The sequence below is a fragment of the Camelus bactrianus genome, chromosome 16 (assembly GCF_048773025.1).
Source record: "Camelus bactrianus isolate YW-2024 breed Bactrian camel chromosome 16, ASM4877302v1, whole genome shotgun sequence".
NCBI classification, from domain to species: domain Eukaryota; kingdom Metazoa; phylum Chordata; class Mammalia; order Artiodactyla; family Camelidae; genus Camelus; species Camelus bactrianus.
In genome coordinates, this window is record NC_133554.1 from 15,004,126 (window position 1) to 15,023,694 (window position 19,569).

The 19,569-nt window shown below is 37.0% G+C and overlaps 2 protein-coding genes across 3 annotated transcripts in view; both read right to left on the reverse strand.

Annotated features, from left to right (window-relative positions):
- The window catches only part of GDPD1 (glycerophosphodiester phosphodiesterase domain containing 1), a 41,312-nt gene extending 32,903 nt beyond the window's left edge, over positions 1-8,409 (reverse strand). Inside the window, exon 1 of one of the 2 annotated variants that reach the window (XM_010951034.3) lies at positions 8,139-8,409. In XM_010951034.3, the coding sequence (XP_010949336.2) occupies positions 8,139-8,280 (142 nt within the window). In that variant the 5' untranslated portion in view covers positions 8,281-8,409. Of the gene's footprint in view, positions 1-7,866; positions 8,049-8,138 lie in introns of those variants that run through there. The other variant, XM_074342709.1, reaches the window with a different exon arrangement.
- A 2,719-nt stretch (positions 8,410-11,128) lies between these two features.
- SMG8 (SMG8 nonsense mediated mRNA decay factor) lies at positions 11,129-19,516 on the reverse strand. Its single transcript, XM_010951036.3, has 4 exons — positions 17,721-19,516; positions 16,994-17,139; positions 15,833-16,705; positions 11,129-15,425 (listed from the first exon to the last, which is right to left on the reverse strand). The coding sequence occupies exons 1-4, from the start codon at positions 19,483-19,485 to the stop codon at positions 15,228-15,230; spliced, it is 2,982 nt and encodes a 993-aa protein (XP_010949338.2). The 5' UTR covers positions 19,486-19,516; the 3' UTR covers positions 11,129-15,227.
- Positions 19,517-19,569: the final 53 nt, after the last annotated feature.

Below are 19,569 nucleotides of genomic sequence, written 5' to 3' on the forward strand. Positions count from 1 at the left end.
AGAATTTCTGCTCACTTACTTACATAGAGAGTTTGCCAGGGCAGGTCCTGCCAATGCAGGCAAAAGGCTTGCAGTTTTAGTGTTAAGTTCAATTCAGAGAGGGCACTAAGAGTCCAAGTTCAGCTCTACTGGTTCATACAGTTAATATTTTTATTTCCATATTTCTGATGCGTGCATTTTATTCTAAACTGGTTCCAAACTTGGGAAAGGAAAGTAAGCAGTGTTACTTATTATTAGCCTTCTCAAATTCCAATAGCAAGGACTTTCTAATATGCACCTGTTAGAATATTCCACAAAATAGTGTTCAATAAATATTTATTAAGTTTGAAATGATACATTCATTTAAAAATAATCTGGGTGATACTACTCAGCCATAAAAACCAACAACATAAAGCCATTTGCAGCAACATGGATGCTGCTGGAGAATGTCATTCTAAGTGAAGTAAGCCAGAAAGAGAAAGAAAAATACCATATGAGATCGCTCATATGTGGAATCTAAAAACAAACAAACAAAGCATAAATACAAAACAGAAATAGACTCACAGACATAGAATATAAACTTGTGGTTGCCAAGGGGGTGGGGGATGGGAAGAGATAGACTGGGATTTCAAAACTGTAGAATAGATAAACAAGATTATACTGTATAGCACAGGGAAATATATACAAGATCTTATGGTAGCTCACAGAGAAAAAAATGTGGCAATGAATATATATATGTTCATGTATAACTGAAAAATTGTGTTCTACACTGGAATTTGACACAACATTGTAAAATGATTATAAATCAATAAAAAATGTTAAAAAAATAATCTGGGTTAGAAGAATGGGCAGGGATACAGACGAAACAAGACTAGGCACTAGCTGATAATTGTTTGTATCTGGGTGAAGGCATCTTACTACTTTTGCGTATGCTTGAATTGTGCCATAATAAAAAGTTAAAATGATACTTATTGTTTGATCTTTTGGTTTGGGGGAATGGAGTTAGGAAAAACATAAAATAGAGACTTAGAACTCTGAAATAAATTTCCCCACAGTTAATACAACATTTACTACTAATATTTACATTCAAAGTCTACCTGTTTGTCTTTTGTGACTGCTTTCCATATTAATTTTAACTGTAATTCACTGAAACCTAATAGCTTAGGCATGCAAACATTGCTACTTAAGATCTTTGATCTGCTTTACAAGTTTATGAAATTAATAGCCAGTACTAGATAAAACAAAATATTGAAAAGGTGGTGAAGATGTTAACAATTAACAGAAGCCAGACACTGTGCTTAGTACTCTATATATTATTTCATTAAAATGCCCATAACATGGTAAGTATTACTATTTCCAGGAAAAAAAAAATTAGGTAAGGTCACACAGCCAACAAGGGGAACTTGGATTCAAGCACAAAGCAGTATGACTTCTGATCATACCCTTTTTTATCACTAACTATGCTACAGTTTCTATGCTGCCATTCATAAAAAACCTTTATTTCAGTTTCAGGTAAGTTATTCATATTGATTTCAGTATTCTTATAATTGTTTGTAAAGCCTGAAGATAAATCCCACAATGATAATACTCACAAATTACTTGTTACAGTGAAAGTCTGGAGAGTAACTAAGGGACTAATTTAAAAGAATGTCATTCCTCTCCAAGGAATTATTTGGCAATAGCTTTTCTCTTATGAATGGTTTAAATTTCTTTTCCTTCCAATTATCATCGTATCATTCACAGAGCATGCTTGCCATTAATTTTTCTTTTCCCACAAAAATCAACTTAATGCCTGGCTTTGAGAACAACCATTCTACATGTAAACAAAAGTTTAATTTTTAATTAGTTAATGAAATTAATTATAAAATGTGGAAGAGACTGAGTATCATAGATTTTACATGCTGTCCTAATGTAATTTGTTCATAATTTCTCTGCTTATGTCCTCCTGCCTCCATCTTCATCAGCTCACATTTTTCACTTCTTTGAGAAAGCTTTATTTCTCAATACTATACAAAGCTAACTTACCAATTTTTCACTCTTTGTTATCTTTCGCTCTCTTGTATAGTGCTTTATAACTACTTTGTGATTGGTTAATTTCTGTTAGGATAGGAAAAGTAAAAGAAACATACTTTTGTGTCTTTGATTAGACTTAAATGCTGTAAAGGAAAGAACTGTCTGTTCAGTTTCCTTTTTATGTCCCAAATGTTTTATATACCAATAAACATTCAATAAACATTGTAGATTTGTTTTTTATTTATCTTCAATCACCACTATCATTAATATTTTTGTATACATGCTATATATATGTGTGTGCATGCGTGTGATGTTTATAAAGCCAATGACAAATGGGACAATGTGCACCAGCCATGAAAGAACAACTTTCAAAATTAAATATTGTCTGATATTGGGAAAGATAGATTAGTGCAAATAAAACATATCCTAATGTTTGCAGATTTATTCCTATCTCAGTTTAAAATGTAGTTATTCAGTACATCAAGCAACAAAGAAATTCCTTCTTCATTTCTAAATTCATTTGTTCATTCAGCATTTAGAATGTGCCTTGGAAAAGTATATATGTTTTCTATATGAGCATAAAGAGCTTGTAAGAACTAGAGATGATATATACAAAAGATCATTTCTCAATTTGAGATCCCTGGGACACTGCAGACTTGTTTCTATATTTCAAGGGAAAAATATTAGTGAAATTTATACTTGCAGGTATAAGAAAAAAGTAAACACATCAGTAGCACAGAAGGATGATATTCAAAAGGTATACTGATATTGAGGGAGCATTTACCAACTAACCACATGTATGCTCTTTTCAATGATAAGTGGCTTTTGTTATATACCTTGTCATAATTTCAATAACTTTTCTGTAACAATATTTAATTTTCCTATGTTTGTATACAGTTTAAGATACATGGTGTATTATGTTATAAATGTATATCTCCATGGCTGAAAACAAGTATGCACATTTTAATTTGCTCTATTAAGCACAAAAATACTATTAAATAAATGATAATTTACTCTTGTTAATTAGGTATCAGTAGGAACGAGCAAGCCAGCTGGAAAAAAAGTCTTCACTGACAAGTAAGGAGGAGTTCCCTGAAAACAGGAAGGAGAGAGAAAAAGAGAAGCTGAAGGGAAAGAATCAGTACCCTGATGCTGAGTACATGTTTCAGGATGCAATTGCAGAATGCTACTTCCAGTAATACTCTGAGACTCAAACTGATGCCTCAATTTCCTCCTTGAACAACCAACTAAAATTTAGGGCCAAGAAGCAGCCAGTGTCTATGAGCAATCCTTAGCCTCACTTAAACATATCACCTGCCAAATCAGTCGGTGGCAGGATGCCCAGATTGTGACAGTACTCTACCTTGAGTCCAGGGGTGAAGGACTGGGAGGAAAGGTAAGGATTTTATCAGTTAGTGATTTTTTTTTTATTCTTTGGCCACTGAACCCTAATAAACAGATTTGTTTTTAAAAAGCCTGTTTAATTTAATTGGACCATAGAGATAGGTCAGAGAGTACCTGAAATAAATTATCAGGTAAGTTATTTCCCTGCTATCCTATCTCTAGTTAACTCAGTAGGCACCTGAAATAAATGTATACACAGTATGATTCCAAATGTATTAAATATGTACTTAAAGGAAATACTTCAAAATGTTAACAGAGATTATGTCTAGATAGTTTTAGAAACTATTTTTTCTTTTTTCATTTCTATATTTTCCAAATTTTCTACAAGGAACATGAGTTACATATGCAATTGGGAAAGATATTAATAAAATCTATAACTTCATAGAAAAATTATGAAATTAATCTTTGAGAGTATTGTTTGCTCTTGATTTAACCCAAAGTATATACCTTTGTCCTACTGGTATTTCATCAATACACTGTAGTTACCAAAAGTTCTTTGGTCAAACAGATAAGAAAACACATAGAAAGTATCTAACATGCATTAGATAATTAGCAGACAATAAGCTATTATTTAAAGTATATGTTAGGATCTGTACTAGAAGCTAGAGACACAAGCATTAATAAAAGCTGCCCTTGGGGAGCACATAGTCTAGTAAGGGAAGCAGATGTACTAACATATTCTATTATAATATAATGCAATACAATGTATGATTTAAAGAGGTAAGAACAAAGCAAGCCTACAGCATTTAACTTTTGAAATAGAGTATTTTCTACTTTCCCCCAAAGAAGTAAGGTAAATGGTCTCTATCTCTAGATAAGGAAACTAAAATTAAGACTTATTCCCAAGGTTAACTAGTGATAGATCCAAAATCTGACTCAGGTGATAATGCTTTTATAGCACACAACACAGTATATATTAAGAGTTTCAAGTTACAGCAACTCAAATGTATATAATTTATACACATATAATGATCAGTGTTTCAGTCTTGGAATGGTCATACATCTGGTTTACATGAAATATCAGGTGTTTGCAGCTAGGGCAATAAAGATTTAGGCCCAAACCAAGGAGGTGAAAGAATTATAGAGAAAACTATAAACCATTGATGAAGGAAATTAAAGACTTTAAAAAATGGAAAGATATCCCATGCTCTTGGATTGGAAGAATCAATATTGTTAAAATGGTCACACTGCCCAAGGCAATCTACAGATTTAATGCAATCCCTATCAAATTACCCAGGATATATTTCACAGAACTAGAACAAATCGTAATAAAATTTATATGGAACCATCAAAGACCTAGAATTGCCAAAGCATTACTGAAAAGAAAGAAAGAGGCTGGAGGAATAATTCTCCCAGACTTCAGACAATACTATAGAGCTACAGTCATCGACAGCATTGTACTGGTACAAAAACAAACATATAGACCAATGGAACAGAATAGAGAGCCCAGAAATGAACCCACAAACTTTTGGTCAACTAATCTTTGACAAAGGAGGCAAGAATATACAATGGAATAAAGACAGTCTCTTCAGCAAATGGTGTTGGGAAAACTGGACAGCAGTATGTAAAACAATGAAGCTAGAACACTCCCTTATACCATACACAAAAATAAACTCAAAATGGATCAAAGACTTAAACATAAGACAAGATACAATAAACCTCCTAGAGGAAAATATAGGCAAAACATTATCTGACATACATCTCAAAAATTTTCTCCTAGAAGAAATAAAAGCAAGAATAAACAAATGGGACCTAATAAAACTTACAAGCTTCTGCACAGCAAAGGACACCATAAGTAAAACAAAAAGACAACCTACAGAATGGGAAAAAATTTTTGCAAATGAAACCGACAAAGGCTTGATCTCCAGAATATATAAGCAGCTCATATGACTCAATAAGAAAAAAATAAACAACCCAATCCAAAAATGGTCAAAAGACCTAAACAAGCAATTCTCCAAGGAAGAAATACAAATGATCAATAGGCACATGAAAAAATGCTCAATATCACTAATTATCAGAGAAATGCAAATCAAAATTACAATGAGGTATCACCTCACACCAGTCAGAATGGCCATCATTCAAAAATCCACAAATGACAAATGCTGGAGAGGCTGTGGAGAAAAGGGAACCCTCCTTCACGGCTGGTGAGAATGCAGTTTGGTGCAGCCACTGTGGAAAACAGTATGGAGATTCCTCAAAAGACTAGGCATTGACTTACCATATGAACCAGGAATCCCACTCCTGGGCATATATCCAGAAGGAACCCTACTTCAGGATTACACCTGCACCCCAATGTTCATAGCAGCATTATTTACAATAGCCAAGACATGGAAACAGCCTAAATGCCCATCAACAGATGACTGGATAAAGAAGATGTGGTATATTTATACAATGGAATACTATTCAGCCATAAAAACCAACAACATAACGCCATTTGCAGCAACATGGATGCTCCTGGAGAATGTCATTCTAAGTGAAGTAAGCCAGAAAGAGAAAGAAAAATACCATATGAGATCGCACATATGTGGAGTCTAAAAAAAAACCAAAGCATAAATACAAAACAGAAACGGACTCACAGATATAGAATACAAACTTGTGGTTGCCAAGTGGGCGGGGGGTGGGAACAGATAGACTGGGATTTCAAAATTGTAGAATAGATAAACAAGATTATACTGTATAGCACAGGGAAACATATACAAGATATTATGGTAGCTCACAGAGGAAAAAAAATGTGACGAATATATATATGTGCATGTATAACTGAAAAATTGTGCTCTACACTGGAATTTGACAAAACATTGTAAAATGACTATAAATCAATAAAAAATGTTCAAAAAAAAAAAGATTTAGGCCCAAAGTTAGTGATATGCCTGGAAAGAGATGCACAGAAAACAGATTGCTGTTATCAGTGTCTAAGACAAAAATAAAAAGCAAGGAAGGAGGTGACTCCTTCATAGTTATTATTTTTCTAGAAACTTAGTATCTTGAATTACAAAGTGTTTTTTTAGTAAACATATCCTCTATCACTCTGGGTTCAACTGTATTATTTGGTGCACCTACTCAGCTAAAGCATATTAAGTACTAACACACAGGCACTTACTACAGGGATTTAGGGCGTCATACAGGTAAACAGATTTCAAGTCTGCAGAATTAAGATTATTTCTTTTAAAATAAAATCAAGACCATTCAATAATGACACTTTAGATAACTTTTTAGAGGACCTAATTTTGTTTTGGTTTAGGTTTTTAGTAAGCACACTATTTTTTTTTTCTTTAAATCAGTAAACACAACTGCAGTAAGTACTGCCTATCTCCAGAATGGGACTACTACCATTGAAAATTGCTTCTACGACAACAACTTTAAGTTGGGTTTTGGCTTTAATGGTTGAAGGCACATTGGTAGTCACACGTCATCCTACAGTTTAACTTTGTTATCTATTAAAATACAGATAAGCCATGTAAGAAATAACGCAGCATTTAGCCAGGGATAGACCTCTTAAAACCTTTGATGCTTTTCACGAGTGGGAGACTGGCATAAGCGCCGAAGTCCCTTGTTAGTACTATGTTTAACTGATAACATCATACAGATTGTACAAGAGAATGCTAATGTATCTCTGTAATATTTAAAACTTTATTCCTGGCCAATTCTTGTTAGAAAAGGAGTCATGGTACTAAACCAAGTTTTAGACTGTAAACTCCCGGCATTTACCATTTCAAGTATGATTGTAAATTCCAAGCAATTTTAATCTAGTTTAACATTATCTCTAAAGAACAGTTAAAATTTTATTGAAATAATTCAATTTAACATTTTATACATCGTATCTGAAATGAAATAAAGACACATTATTAGACAATAATGAAGAGGAAAAGATTTGGCCTGCTGTCTGGGAAATCAGAGGGTGGACTATCTAGGCTTCTTTTGGCAAGACACTTTTCCAAAAGAAACTTCTTTTGTTTTCTTCAAACAATACTGTCCTGTCCAAAACTAAATCATCTTTCTGTCTTTTGGAAATCCACGTGTCACTGCTAGGGTGCAAGGTGGGGTTAAAAAAAATTGGTGTGAGGTCTGCTGCCTTGGGAACCAGGACGGTCCAGATTCTGTCCCAGTCCAGCCCCAGCTCTAATCGAGACCTCGGGGACTTGGTTTCCCCTTCTTCTCAATTATCGTGCTCAGTGTTGGGGGTAGGGGTCGGGGTGGGCTTGGGACCGGCCCCCAGAGGCTGCAAATGCCCGGGCAGCAGCACGCTCCAGGTTCACGCAGTTCCTCAGACCTGGAAGCTGTTCGCCCCGGTCTCTCTACAAGCTCAGCCACTGGCTGTCTCCGTGTCTCGAAACAGTCTGTTCCCGGTTTCCCCGGCGGGTACCCCTGGCTCGGCCCTGCGCTGCCCCCTTGTGCCTCGCTGCGAGGAAGGGACCTTGCGATCCATCCTTCCACCCGCCGAGAAACGCTTTACCTACCCTTCATTCTCACCTTGGTCGTTCCTCCTTCTGAGAAGCCCTGACATCGCTGCACACGAGTGATCCCCACCTTGGCGGTCTGAAGACCCCTTTCCTTCCTTCAGGCGACCTCGCTTTCACATTACCTTCACCTTTGAGGGAGCCCTCAATTCATTCACACATGCCCATCCTTCCTCAAACTCTCAGGTATTTCCACCCGCCGGCCTTTTGAGGACCCTCAGCTCTAGTCGAGGGGGAAAAAAGCCTCCCCCGCCTCCCCCACCGGGTTCTGGGGACCCCTCTCACCTCCGCGGTGAGAGATGTGTTTACTGAGGAATCGCTGCTTCTTTCTCTGGTGCAGCAAGGTCGGGTATTTGAGCAACAAGAATGAGGTCACCAAGTACCCTCCCAGGGTAGAGAGAAGGTAAAAAGCCGCGGTGGACGACATCTCAGCCACCGTGTGGGAAGTCTCCCACCTCCTGGCCCTCTGAACTCCGCTGAGATGATCGTAACGGCTGCACCGGCGGCGGCGGCTGTTCGAAGTCTGCTCGCCCCCAGCTGGTGCCGGCGGTGCAGCGCACTTGTCGGCGCCCGCCCACCACGCAGGCGCAGCCGGACCCCGGCAGCCGAGCAACAAAGGGGCTCCGGCACGCAGGCGCGCTCCGGCTGCTGGGTAGGAACCTGCAGGTCCTGGAGCGAGCGCTAGTCACCTAGCTTTGTGGTCTGATCTGCAGGGCTCCAAAATGAAGCGGAAGCTTGGAAACCCGCCAGTGCCTTCGCCATCACTGCAACAGAAAAGGCTATTCAAGGATAGCCTTCAGGAAAGCCTCACATATTTAGAAAGTCCACATCAAAAAGGGAAGATACCAAGGCTCCTCTTTAGCCCCCTACTTGAGGAAATGCAAAGAACTGTTACGGATGGAGGAGTTAAAAGCTTACTAAAACAAACAGTAAACCTATCCATACGTCTAGCCCAGAAGGAACTTTATGGTCACACATACCATAATAAAATGTACTAGTTTATCAGTCAAATATTTGAGGGGCACCGCTTCTCTCTCATTTCACTGTTCACAAAAAAGGCAAACCTCATGCCTTGTACACAGTAGGCAGTCAAGAAATGTTTGTTTACTTACAAGTCCGTTTACAATAAGGAAAAGTTTGCAGAGTTATAGGTTACCACTTAAAAAGTCTCGGGAAGACTGGAAACTAAATTCCCTCTGATCCCACACATGCCCAACTACTATAATTTTCAGAGCCACATCTAAGTGTGAAAGAATTAACCTAGGGTTGAGGGAGAAAATTTGGCCAGAACGGGTCTTCCACAGAAGCAGAATGCAGAGTGATTATTTAAAATCATGTGATTGACTCTGGCCTGAAGCAAATTTCTCTCATTTCCTTATACGAAAAATGAGGAATCTTTTACTATATGATAACTTCTAACTCTCACATTCTGTTAATGATGACTTCCCAAAGATTCCAGCTTCCATTAAGAGGCGTAAATAAAATTTAGAGGATTCTTGAAAACAGAGGTCTTCATTAGATTTTTAAAAGTAGCAAAAAAGGACTTTTGCATCAGTTTACCACCAGCCGTAGTCTCATTTCTTGATTTATCATCAATATACCCAAAGAAATAGTAAAGCCTTTGTAGAAGAAAAAGAACTAAGTATGAAAAATTCTAAATACAACTAAACTTAAAATTAAAAACATTTTAAAGAAACTCACAAGCTGAAAAATACTGCCTTATTAGGAATTAAGGAAAGTATCTGTTTAGAGCTGTCAAATTATATCTTATAGATCAGCTGATGCTCATGGTGGTTTCCCTTTTCCAAAATCTCACCTGATAGCAAGTTCTCTTTAAATTTTATGACTGCTATTTCTGATTAGTATGACACATGAATATGATAAGTATTACCAGAGAAAAAAAATCTATGTAACTAAGAATATTTAACCTTCAAATACAGAGGCACCTAGGACTTAGCAGACAGAGCCCTGAATTTAGAACCTATAGTTACAGCTATACCATTTACAAGCTGAATGACTTTGGGCATATCACTTAGTTTAAGCCTCAGTTTTCACACCTGTAAAATGGGGGATAATAGTATCTAACCACAGATCAATGTTTTGAGGACTGAAGGAAGTGAAAGCATTAAAAGTATCCTATTTAAGTAAAGCATTATATCAAAAGATAGAATTGTTTCCTTCTCTAAAACATTATGAACAAATTTGGGGAAGGTATACAGAGTTACTCAAGCAGGAGCACATATGCCTTATTGGAGACCCAGGAAAATTAATGAAAGAACAGATGAATTATAATACTAGAAAAGCATCTTTTTCAAAATTGCATCAATATGACCAGAAGTATCTTCCAAGATGGCCATATTTGGGGGAAATTTACTAGAGCCTCCAAAGTTAATGACATTATTTAAACTAGGTAAGATTAGTACAAGCAATCAATTATCATGGGGGGAAATGTTGAAAAAGAAGGGGTATCTTTTTCAGGGGTATCACTGGCCTGTTTTGTTATGAAGAGAAAACTGGAAAGGTTAAGTAGTTTGCTCAAGACCATATAGCTAGGGGCTGATGTTATAACAACAAGGTCACTAATCTTAACTTAGTTCAAGGGGCTAGAGAAGATAGTATTGATCTTCTGAAAAATAAAAGATCTGAAAAATAGTCTTGCTCTTTATAGAAGATAGCATTAAGGAAATACCCACTTAAAAACTATCCTTTGAAGTGTATCAGAGGTAGCAGATCCAGGATGCAGTATAGTGAAAAGAACACTGAATGCTAGTCAGGTGATTCCTTGTCATTTCAACCCCATCTACAATTGCATTGCCCAAATTATTAGTGCTCTAGAAAGCAGATGCAATTGATTAGGAATATATATCACTGGGACCAGAAGGCATTTACCCAAGAGTTCTGAAGCAACCCATAAATTAAAGTGTGACACAATTCAAAATAAAACTGTTATAATAAACAACTAGTGTGCTGTTCGACTGGCAGACTGCCATCGGGATTCCCAACTCTGACAATGGGCATCTGTTAGTAGGTTAAAGCACAGTTCAACTTTCTTTAGAACAATTTAGCAATGTGTATCAAAATGTAAAATGTGTGTATCCCATGACCCATCAATCCCAGCTATAAGAGTATGTTCTGCAAAGAAAAATTCACAAATATTAATAACAGATGTATCCACCACGGTATTCTATCGTTAGTAGAAGTCTTAAATTAGAAAGAACCTAAATATCAAACAATGAAGGACACATTATATAAATCATAAGAGAAAACAATGCAGCCATTAATAATACTTCTATTTATTGACAGGAAAAATGTGTACTGCATACTATTGAATGCAAAAAAACTAGATTACAGAGCAAGATGAATTGCAATTATGTAAAATTGAATACAAATCCACATGTGCATGTATGCATGAGATGTTTAGAAGGATATTCACTAAAATGTTGCCAGTGGTTAGCAGAGCACTAGCAGAGCACTGGAATTTCAGGTAATGTATTCTTTTTTTTTTTTTTTCCAGGTAACTTATTCTTATCTTTGCTTAAAAAATTATTAAATAACAGATACAATGACTACATATTAGTTTTACAAGAACAACAAAGGTAGTCAAACCCAAAAACTGTTTTAAATGGGATTATAAACTAGATAGTCTAGCTTTTATATTGAGAAAATAGCAGGATAAAATAAAGGAATAATGTCACTCAATACTCAAGTACATGTAACTTAGTAGGAGAAAGGAAGTGATAAGCAACTATGGTAATACAGTCCTCTAAGAGTGTTTGGAACGAAGAAGAACCACAGGATATAATTTAAACTTTAGAAATTTTTCTTATATTTAGTCAAATAGAGCTATAGCTATAATTATATATATACTATAATATATTACATATAATTTAATAGCTATAGCTACGGACAGGATTATTTTCAGTACGGAAAGATTTTGGAAAAATAACTAAACTGTATTTAGAAGATGACTGGATCTGAGCCATCAGTTACAAACATGGGATAATAACTGTCCCTTATATTTATGAAACAGTTTAGAGTTTGTAAAGGATTTCAATTAACATACTCTTTAAGTGTTTGAATCACAGTTATCCTTTGAGGTACATAAGGGAGTTATTACCTCCATTTTACAAATTAATTTGCTGAAGCTTCAGATGGGATCCAGTATTAAGAGATGCAGTACATTATCTCCTCAAGACATGAACCCAGTGAGCTGCTGTGCCAACTCAGACCGATAAACATTACGAAATGTATTAAAAATTAAACAAATGATTAGCTGGCTTTTGTGCAAAACTATGCAGTGTTCCAAAAGTTGAGTGCAGTTCTATTTGCCACATCTTAGGACACACACAAAGTTGTGGGAGACAGAAAAAGGGCAATTAAATGGCCAAGGGATTTGAGTGGCTGCTTTATATAAAGCATAAACCGACTAATAAAAACTAAACCCAATTTTAAAAGACCACAGAAAGATACAAGAGGAGGGTTACAAACCAAGTCTATAAAATTGCTATTATGTTGTGGTGCTTACCACAGGTACATGTACTAGGTACTGTTTACCTCATTATAAAAGGTAGGACTAAAACTAACCAAGACTCCCAAACTATTAGAATGATGGGATCTCTTTAAAAAGTAAATTTAAAATAAATTATAATTATTATTAAGAATTTATCTAGTGCCCCTCTGTAACAGGCTTTATGTATACTCCAATCCTCACAACCACTCTTTGTGGTAAATAGTAATAATTATAATTTTAGGGGAAAAGACACTCAAGGATTAAGTAAATTGTCAGGTTTCTTAAGAGGTGGAGTCAATTCTTTTTGGCTTCAACTTACTATAGTAGTATTCTATACAAGGGAACATACGGAACAAGAAAAGAGTGTAAGAATATAAGATTCAATACAGTTTTAGAGAGAATCAAGATTCACAGTCATCAAAGAAATTAAGATGAAATGGGTAATCACACCTCATTTTTCTGACATTAAAAACTCATCCATTCGCAAGTCTTAAGACCAGAGTCAAAATATTCAGTTGGAGAAACTGACATGCTATTTTCATTCTTATATTTTCTAAGAAGGCAGAACACAGGAAGAGAATAGCTTTGAAATCAGAGTCCTCAATTTAAATTCTGACTTCCTACTTCCTAGCTATGTGACCTTGGATAAATTATTTAACCACTTCAAGTTTTAATTTCCTGATAATATGGATGATATCTATCTTGCAGTGTTTTGAGGATCATAGGAAATGTATGCAAAATACTTACTAAAGTACCTACCAAGTGGATATTCATGAAGTAGCTATTATTATTGGATATAGCCATTCAATAGAGTAGCTATTGTTATTTTTTATGAATCAGGCTTCTCTGGTTTCATTTTTTCTAATTTTTTTCCTGTTACCTCAAAATCTTTTTAAATTTTTCATTTAATTTTATTTTTTAAAGTAAGAAATAGATTCACTGTATAAGTAGTACAGGGAAACCTTAAGTAAACCAACATGTGAAGCCATTTTTTAAACAATTAGAATTAATGCAATTTACAAGAAGATTTATATTAGTCCTTTAAATAGAAAGCCCTCCCTGAAAAAGATATAATTTATCTTCTAAAAATGTTAAATTTTATACAGCTTTTCATGGACACATCAAAAGACTTACCAATAGGCCAAAGGATGTCCTTGTCTCCTAGTGATTCTTAAAAAAAAATCAATTTGAAACATCTGCTTATATCTAAAAAAAAAAAAAGAAAGAAGAGGAAAGAAAAAGAAGTCTGCTAAGCAAAGGATAATGCAAATACTGCTACAGAAGAAATATAGAAATATAATTTCTTTAATAAAATCATCACTTGAAATTTGCCAAAATAAGGTTATATGACTAAAGAGAAAGGTAGTTTCTTTTAAGCAAGTTATAAATACAAATAGCATAAAAGTTTTGTATTTAAAGATGTTACAGAAATTCAAATTTGGGTAGCTTCTGTAACCAAAAATAATCAAGTAAAATCACTTACTAATTTATGCAAGAATGTAAAGTTGTTCCATGTGGAATGACATCAAAAAGGAAAAGACACAGGTTTGCTCTTCTGAAACCTATTTGTTCTCATAAAGTTTTTTCTTACATTTCCTTTGACCTACCAGTTTATCCAATCTGTTTTTCAAATCTTAGAGGCTACTGAAAAAACAAAACAACTATTAGTACATGTCCTATAGAAAAATCCAGCTATATTTCCAAATGCAGGAACTAAGAACCATGCTTAAGTACAAAAGTAATGGTGATTTTAAAAATTGATATAAAAGGAATGAAAGATATAAAGGAAAAGGATGGAAAATAAGGATGGAATGGAAGAAGAATGTAGACTAATTTTAATATTGGCTCAGATTCTCCTTCTCCTAATAATACTACAGTAAATTGGCATAGAAATATGCCTAATTAAATTACAGTTTTAAGTTGGCTGCCAATTATGAATCTTTATACATTTTAAAAACAAAACCTAAATAACTACTTTAAGCTGGTAGCAAGATGTGTTATACAAATATTGTACTTTATATATACTGAGACTAAACTCTCTAATTCTATTTGCCCAGTGTTTCAAAATCAATGTGTCTAGGAAAATATAATCAAGTACTAGAACTCTGATATATTAACTTATTTTGCATACTTGTCTTATTAGTGATATATCAGTGTCACCATGTTGATGCTGGTGAGACTTAAACTTGGTATGAATTGATAAAATTTGTATCACTTAGAAGATTGTTTCACAGTATAGCAGTTTTTAAAGAATAAAGTGTGTATTAATATTTTGTATTAAAAAGTTTTAGTTCAGATAGCATTCATTTCAAATATGGTATCTCATCAGTCCAAGAATAAAATGGTGTGAACAAAACAATCTAACTCTGGTATAAGAACTGTGACCCAAGCAATTGGGCATATTTTTGCAATTAAGTCCTCATACCATTACCAAATAACTTACTAGATCATTTTGTTTTGAAGATAATTTCAGGCGCAGCATCTTAAGGAAAATCCCAGCTAAAGCATCATTTTAGCAAAAACAAAGTTTTGGCTCAATCAACATGATTATGCAACAATCAGTTATAATAAAAATATGTTTTATTATGGACAGTGAATCAAAAACAAGAGAACATAGAAGTATCAACCATGTATTTTATGTCCTTTTCTAGAATAACTCATGTTTATTAGGAAGCTGCACCCCCGTGTACAATAAATATCAACAATGTCATGAAACAGTGGAAAAATTACTGCCCAAATACTGAACTCCTGTAACCAAATCACATTTCGGGTTCAAGAAAACACACTATCACATACCAAAAAACACCCCCAACACACCAAACAAAAACCAGCTCAAGTTTAGGACTGTACTGGCTGGAAAACACTCATTGTGTCACTGCTTTAAGAACCCCCCGGAGCACCTTGTAACTCATTAACTGCACATTTTCCTTTGGAGGGAAACAAGGTCCTCTCTCTGTCACATAGGCATAAGGAAATCTCAAAACCCAGAGGCCATCGGGTGGGAGAGTGATTTCTTGTTTTTCTGGATAGAATACTGGACATGGTGGTGGGCCTGGTTGCACCTGAAAAACACAGGAAATGTAATTATTTTAACATTTTTCAATTAAGAAACACCTAAAAGACGAATGTCTAAACAAAGGATAGGTTCAAAGAGCACATAAGATTAAGCATGAAATGTGAACACTTCTAACTCCAATCACACCTAACATTACATTAAATAGTCTCAAATATTATCTTGCCTTTCTACAGATTTTTAACTTCAAGTTCTGCATCTAACCAAATGATGTGAATTGATAATGAGAACTGATTAACACACTTATGATTTATTTTTCAACAGAGTATGCAGTTTAAAAGGCTTTTAAAATTAAGATCCGTTTAATTAGTTTGATTCTCTGTACTTTTTCAAACAATCAAAACAAGCATCAGCACTTTTTGTCTGTCTGAGGACAGAAAGGGTTGTATTTCTTACCTGAGGCATTAGTATTATCTGCAAAGGAGCATCGGGTACCACAACAAAAAGCCTCATAAGTTGAGCGTAATGTGGTTTTAGCCCTCTACCCTGAGATGATGACAGAATATATAAGGGCATATCACTATTCAGGGCTTTTAAAGCTGATTCCTTGGGCCCACTTCCCATTACTTTCATTATTTTGTCAGGTCCTGAGCACATAAATCTCCGACCTCGAGAGTCTTCATATTCAAAGCCCACAAACGCTCTAGCTATGTCATCTCGCCGTCTTCCTCTTCCCATTACAACTGCACTTCTCTTTCCAGGAACAGCTTTATTTGGAGCAGGCCAAGAATTTGTGTCTAAGTCTCCTTCATCTTCAGCTCTAGTCCTGATGACAATGTCCCAAGGCATAAGATAGTTTGTCCCTGGAATAAAGCCCTGTTGGTCCAAACCAGTATGAAAGTTGTAAGACTTAGCAGGGCCAAGTTTAACCAAAGACCAGCTGGAGAATTTGGGGAGGAGACCTTTGGGGCAATTTGAATGTAGCATGCCTGGGAGATATTCAACTGTGGATGCCTGTCGATCAACCAAGTTTGGTCTCTTCTCAGTCTTTACCTCTCCTTGACCATGAACTTCTGGATTATCTCCTCCTGCTTGTGGATCAGCTGGATAGGTACCTAAACTATCTGTGGATTGGCCTAAACTCAAAGCTAAACTCAGGCTTGTGCTCTCTCCTTGGGTTTGAGGTTCTTTTTCTTTAAGTTTATCGGCATCTGCATCTGGAGGGGCAGGAGACGATTCGTTTTTGGCAGGAGCAGGATCTGGAGTACTTGGTTCAAATACTGGGAAATTGATATGATCCAATTTTCCACAACATTTTTCTTCCAGAAGCTATGGAGGAAGGAAAAAGACAAACAAAAGAATCTTGTGAACTTCTCATTGAAAACAACACATTCTTCACTCTAAAAACCAAGATGAACAATTAATGGGCAAGCAAATAAATACATATAAAGAACTTTCTCTTGTTACACATCACACTGCAAGTCAAATTTACTTTTCTAGATGTTTTGCTTCTGAAAATACATATTTTAGTCAGATGGCAGTTAGCCAAAAAAAAAAAAAAAAAAAAAAAAAAAAGAAGAAGGAAATAGAAGAGGAAGGAGAAAAAATGTAGGCTACCTGATAAAAGTCATAGTTAGCTGCCTTGATATCAAAAGGATCATCTCGAGGTGCTTGTTTCCTTCCACAGTTACAGGCACCAGTGGACCGAGCTCGGCTATTGTGATATAGCACAGGAGGATTTCTATCAGCCTCTGGTTTTTCTCCTGGAAAACATACATCACTATTAATTTTATACACACAGTGCAGAGTCACATTTATTTTGCTTTGATTGTATCTAACCCCCAAATTTCTCCAAACAGTTCTTTGGAAATGAGAAAAAAAAACCCAAAATCCAAAATGCCAAAAACACAAAAACCTTGACTAAACACATATAACAGAAGAAGCAAGTGAAAATGCCTAAAATAACACATATTTTAATCTAAAGGCTTAGCATTTCTAAGTAAATGTGAGCATCATCAGAGTGACGAAATACTTCATTATATTCATTTCGGTTAAACGAAAACTCCAAGATAAAAAATGTTAATATGAAATTTCTGAAATTTAGTATTATTTAATAGTGCTCCCTTACTAATCCCCTAGGGTTCATTCTTTAAATACAAGAAAATAATTAGTCATCAGAGCTGGTTTTTCTTTTTACAGCAGGAGAGAAAACTTAAATCTGATGTACCTAAATTTCTGTAGGGCTCTCCTTTCAAGATGTCAATGCACAGAGAACAAACTCTCTTAAAACAAGAATATACTGCTTAAAGTCTGGATTTCAAAATGTTGAGAAAACTTTAGCTACCTGATTTAGGTAATGAGTGAAATTTATGGACACAGTGTTGATCAGTTAAACTCCTCTCCTCACAGAGCTGATGGCCATTGCTCCAAAACTTGTAGCAGTCCTCGTGCAACTGCATGGCATATTTGTGAAAGGCTGGACCCCTAGCATGTTGACTGTATACTCGAAGAGCCTGGGCAAGCTGATTCTTGTGGACAGTCATTGTGTAATTATGAGGCAAATTTGACTGGTAGGCGCTATGGGCCATGGGTAAAGCTTTTTGACACCGGTTCTCTGAGAATTTTGTGTCAATATCCAAAAACCCTTCCAAGACTTTAATACTGCTTAAAATCTTAGATGTTAGTTCCCCAGTGGGAGATCCCGCATCCTCCTCTTTCCCATCAATAGCTACTTCATACAGTTTTGAAGCTGCGGAGATCCATTTCTGATAAGTAGGAAGTTCAAAATGGGAAGGCTGTGGGTTCCTGCCCACACTGTCATCAAAACCTTTCTTGCTTAGGACTAGCTCCACATGCTGCCATAGAAATTCTCGAAGAGTGAAATCCACTAGCTGCCCTGAAGAACTGGAACTGCTGGTGTCAATGTGGAAAGAAAGTTGTTGTCGGCTGTGCTGTCTCATCACCTGGTATCGCCTGGACCCAGAAAGGGGTGCCGGGACCAGCAAAGATTCGGGGTCCTTCACAGTACAGTGACTCCTAAGTTGGTCCAGTAACATGCCTACTGGGTCCTCCTCCTGGCTTCCGGGAACTATGTACACAAAAGCTTGATTGGCAGGCACAGTAAAGAGGCAGTTGATACTCTGATTAGTCAAGACACGACTCTTTCGGAAGATTCTATAGATCTGGTCTTCCAGGGCATGCTGCAGTCTCCTTTTGGGAGAATGTTTCTTGGGCTTGTCTGGATGAGCTGGGTCTTGGCTCCGAGGGGGTTCCACCTTGAGGGCTCCATTGAGTTGAAAGAGGAAAAGGAGTCTAGGCGGGCAAGGTCGGCAGTTTAGCTTCCAATCTTTGCCAACTGGACAATCCTTAATGGCTGTTTTGAGGAGGGGCAGTACTTTCTGTCTCAGTCCATCCAGAGCTCTGAATACTCGATCGTACGTGATGTCAAAGGAACAAGTGGGATGGACCAGAAGCAAGATGTGGCAGACAGAGAAAAGGTAAAGGAGACTGAGGCACTGCAGTTTCTCTTGGTGCTTCCAGAACTCGTGTGCTTCTGCATGAGGTAAAGAGAGGCCACCTCCAGCTTCTCCGCTCTGAAGGGCCCGACAAGCCCGCAGAAGCTGGGAATTGTCACAGATGGACGTGAGAAGAAGATACAGAACTTTGCTCTCTTGGTTGTAATAGGCTTGCAGGAGGCTATAGTCCTGGGAACCCGGCTCAGTTCGGTTCCCTTCCGCGGCAGCTACAGCTCCCCGAACTGGATCCCCGGCCCCGGCCCCGGCCCCAGGGTCCCCGGCTCCACCAGCCTCCCCGACGGCGCCAGCTTCGGTCTTGATTCCAGGCCCCGAGTCTCCAGGATCTTGGTGGCGAAAGAGGGGGAAGACCTGCCGGTCGCAGACCGTGTTCACAAGTGAGAACTTCTCGGAATTCAGGCGCAGAGCCGTCTTGCCGAAGATTCCCACCACGCAGATCTCATCCTCACGCCAAGGAGGGTCCGGTCCGCCAGCCGCGCTCCCACCACCCTCTGTAGGGGATCCCTCAGGACTTTCAGGGCCTGTCCAGGCTGAAGCGCCCATTAGAAGCTCTCGCAGGCTGACAGGACCCGCCATGGTGCGGCGACTACGGAGTTCTTCCGGTCCGCCGCGTAAATGTAACCGGCTCTGGTCCAAGTTTGAAATCCCTCCTCCGCTTCT

Excerpts from the sequence above, each read along its gene's own strand:
- SMG8 (XM_010951036.3), bottom strand. The coding sequence starts at position 19,485 with ATGGCGGGTCCTGTCAGCCTGCGAGAGCTTCTAATGGGCGCTTCAGCC. Across the intron at positions 17,140-17,720 it reads TCACTCATTACCTAAATCAG|GAGAAAAACCAGAGGCTGAT; the intron begins GTAGCTAAAGTT and ends TATGTTTTCCAG. Across the intron at positions 16,706-16,993 it reads CTAACTATGACTTTTATCAG|CTTCTGGAAGAAAAATGTTG; the intron begins GTAGCCTACATT and ends CTTCCTCCATAG.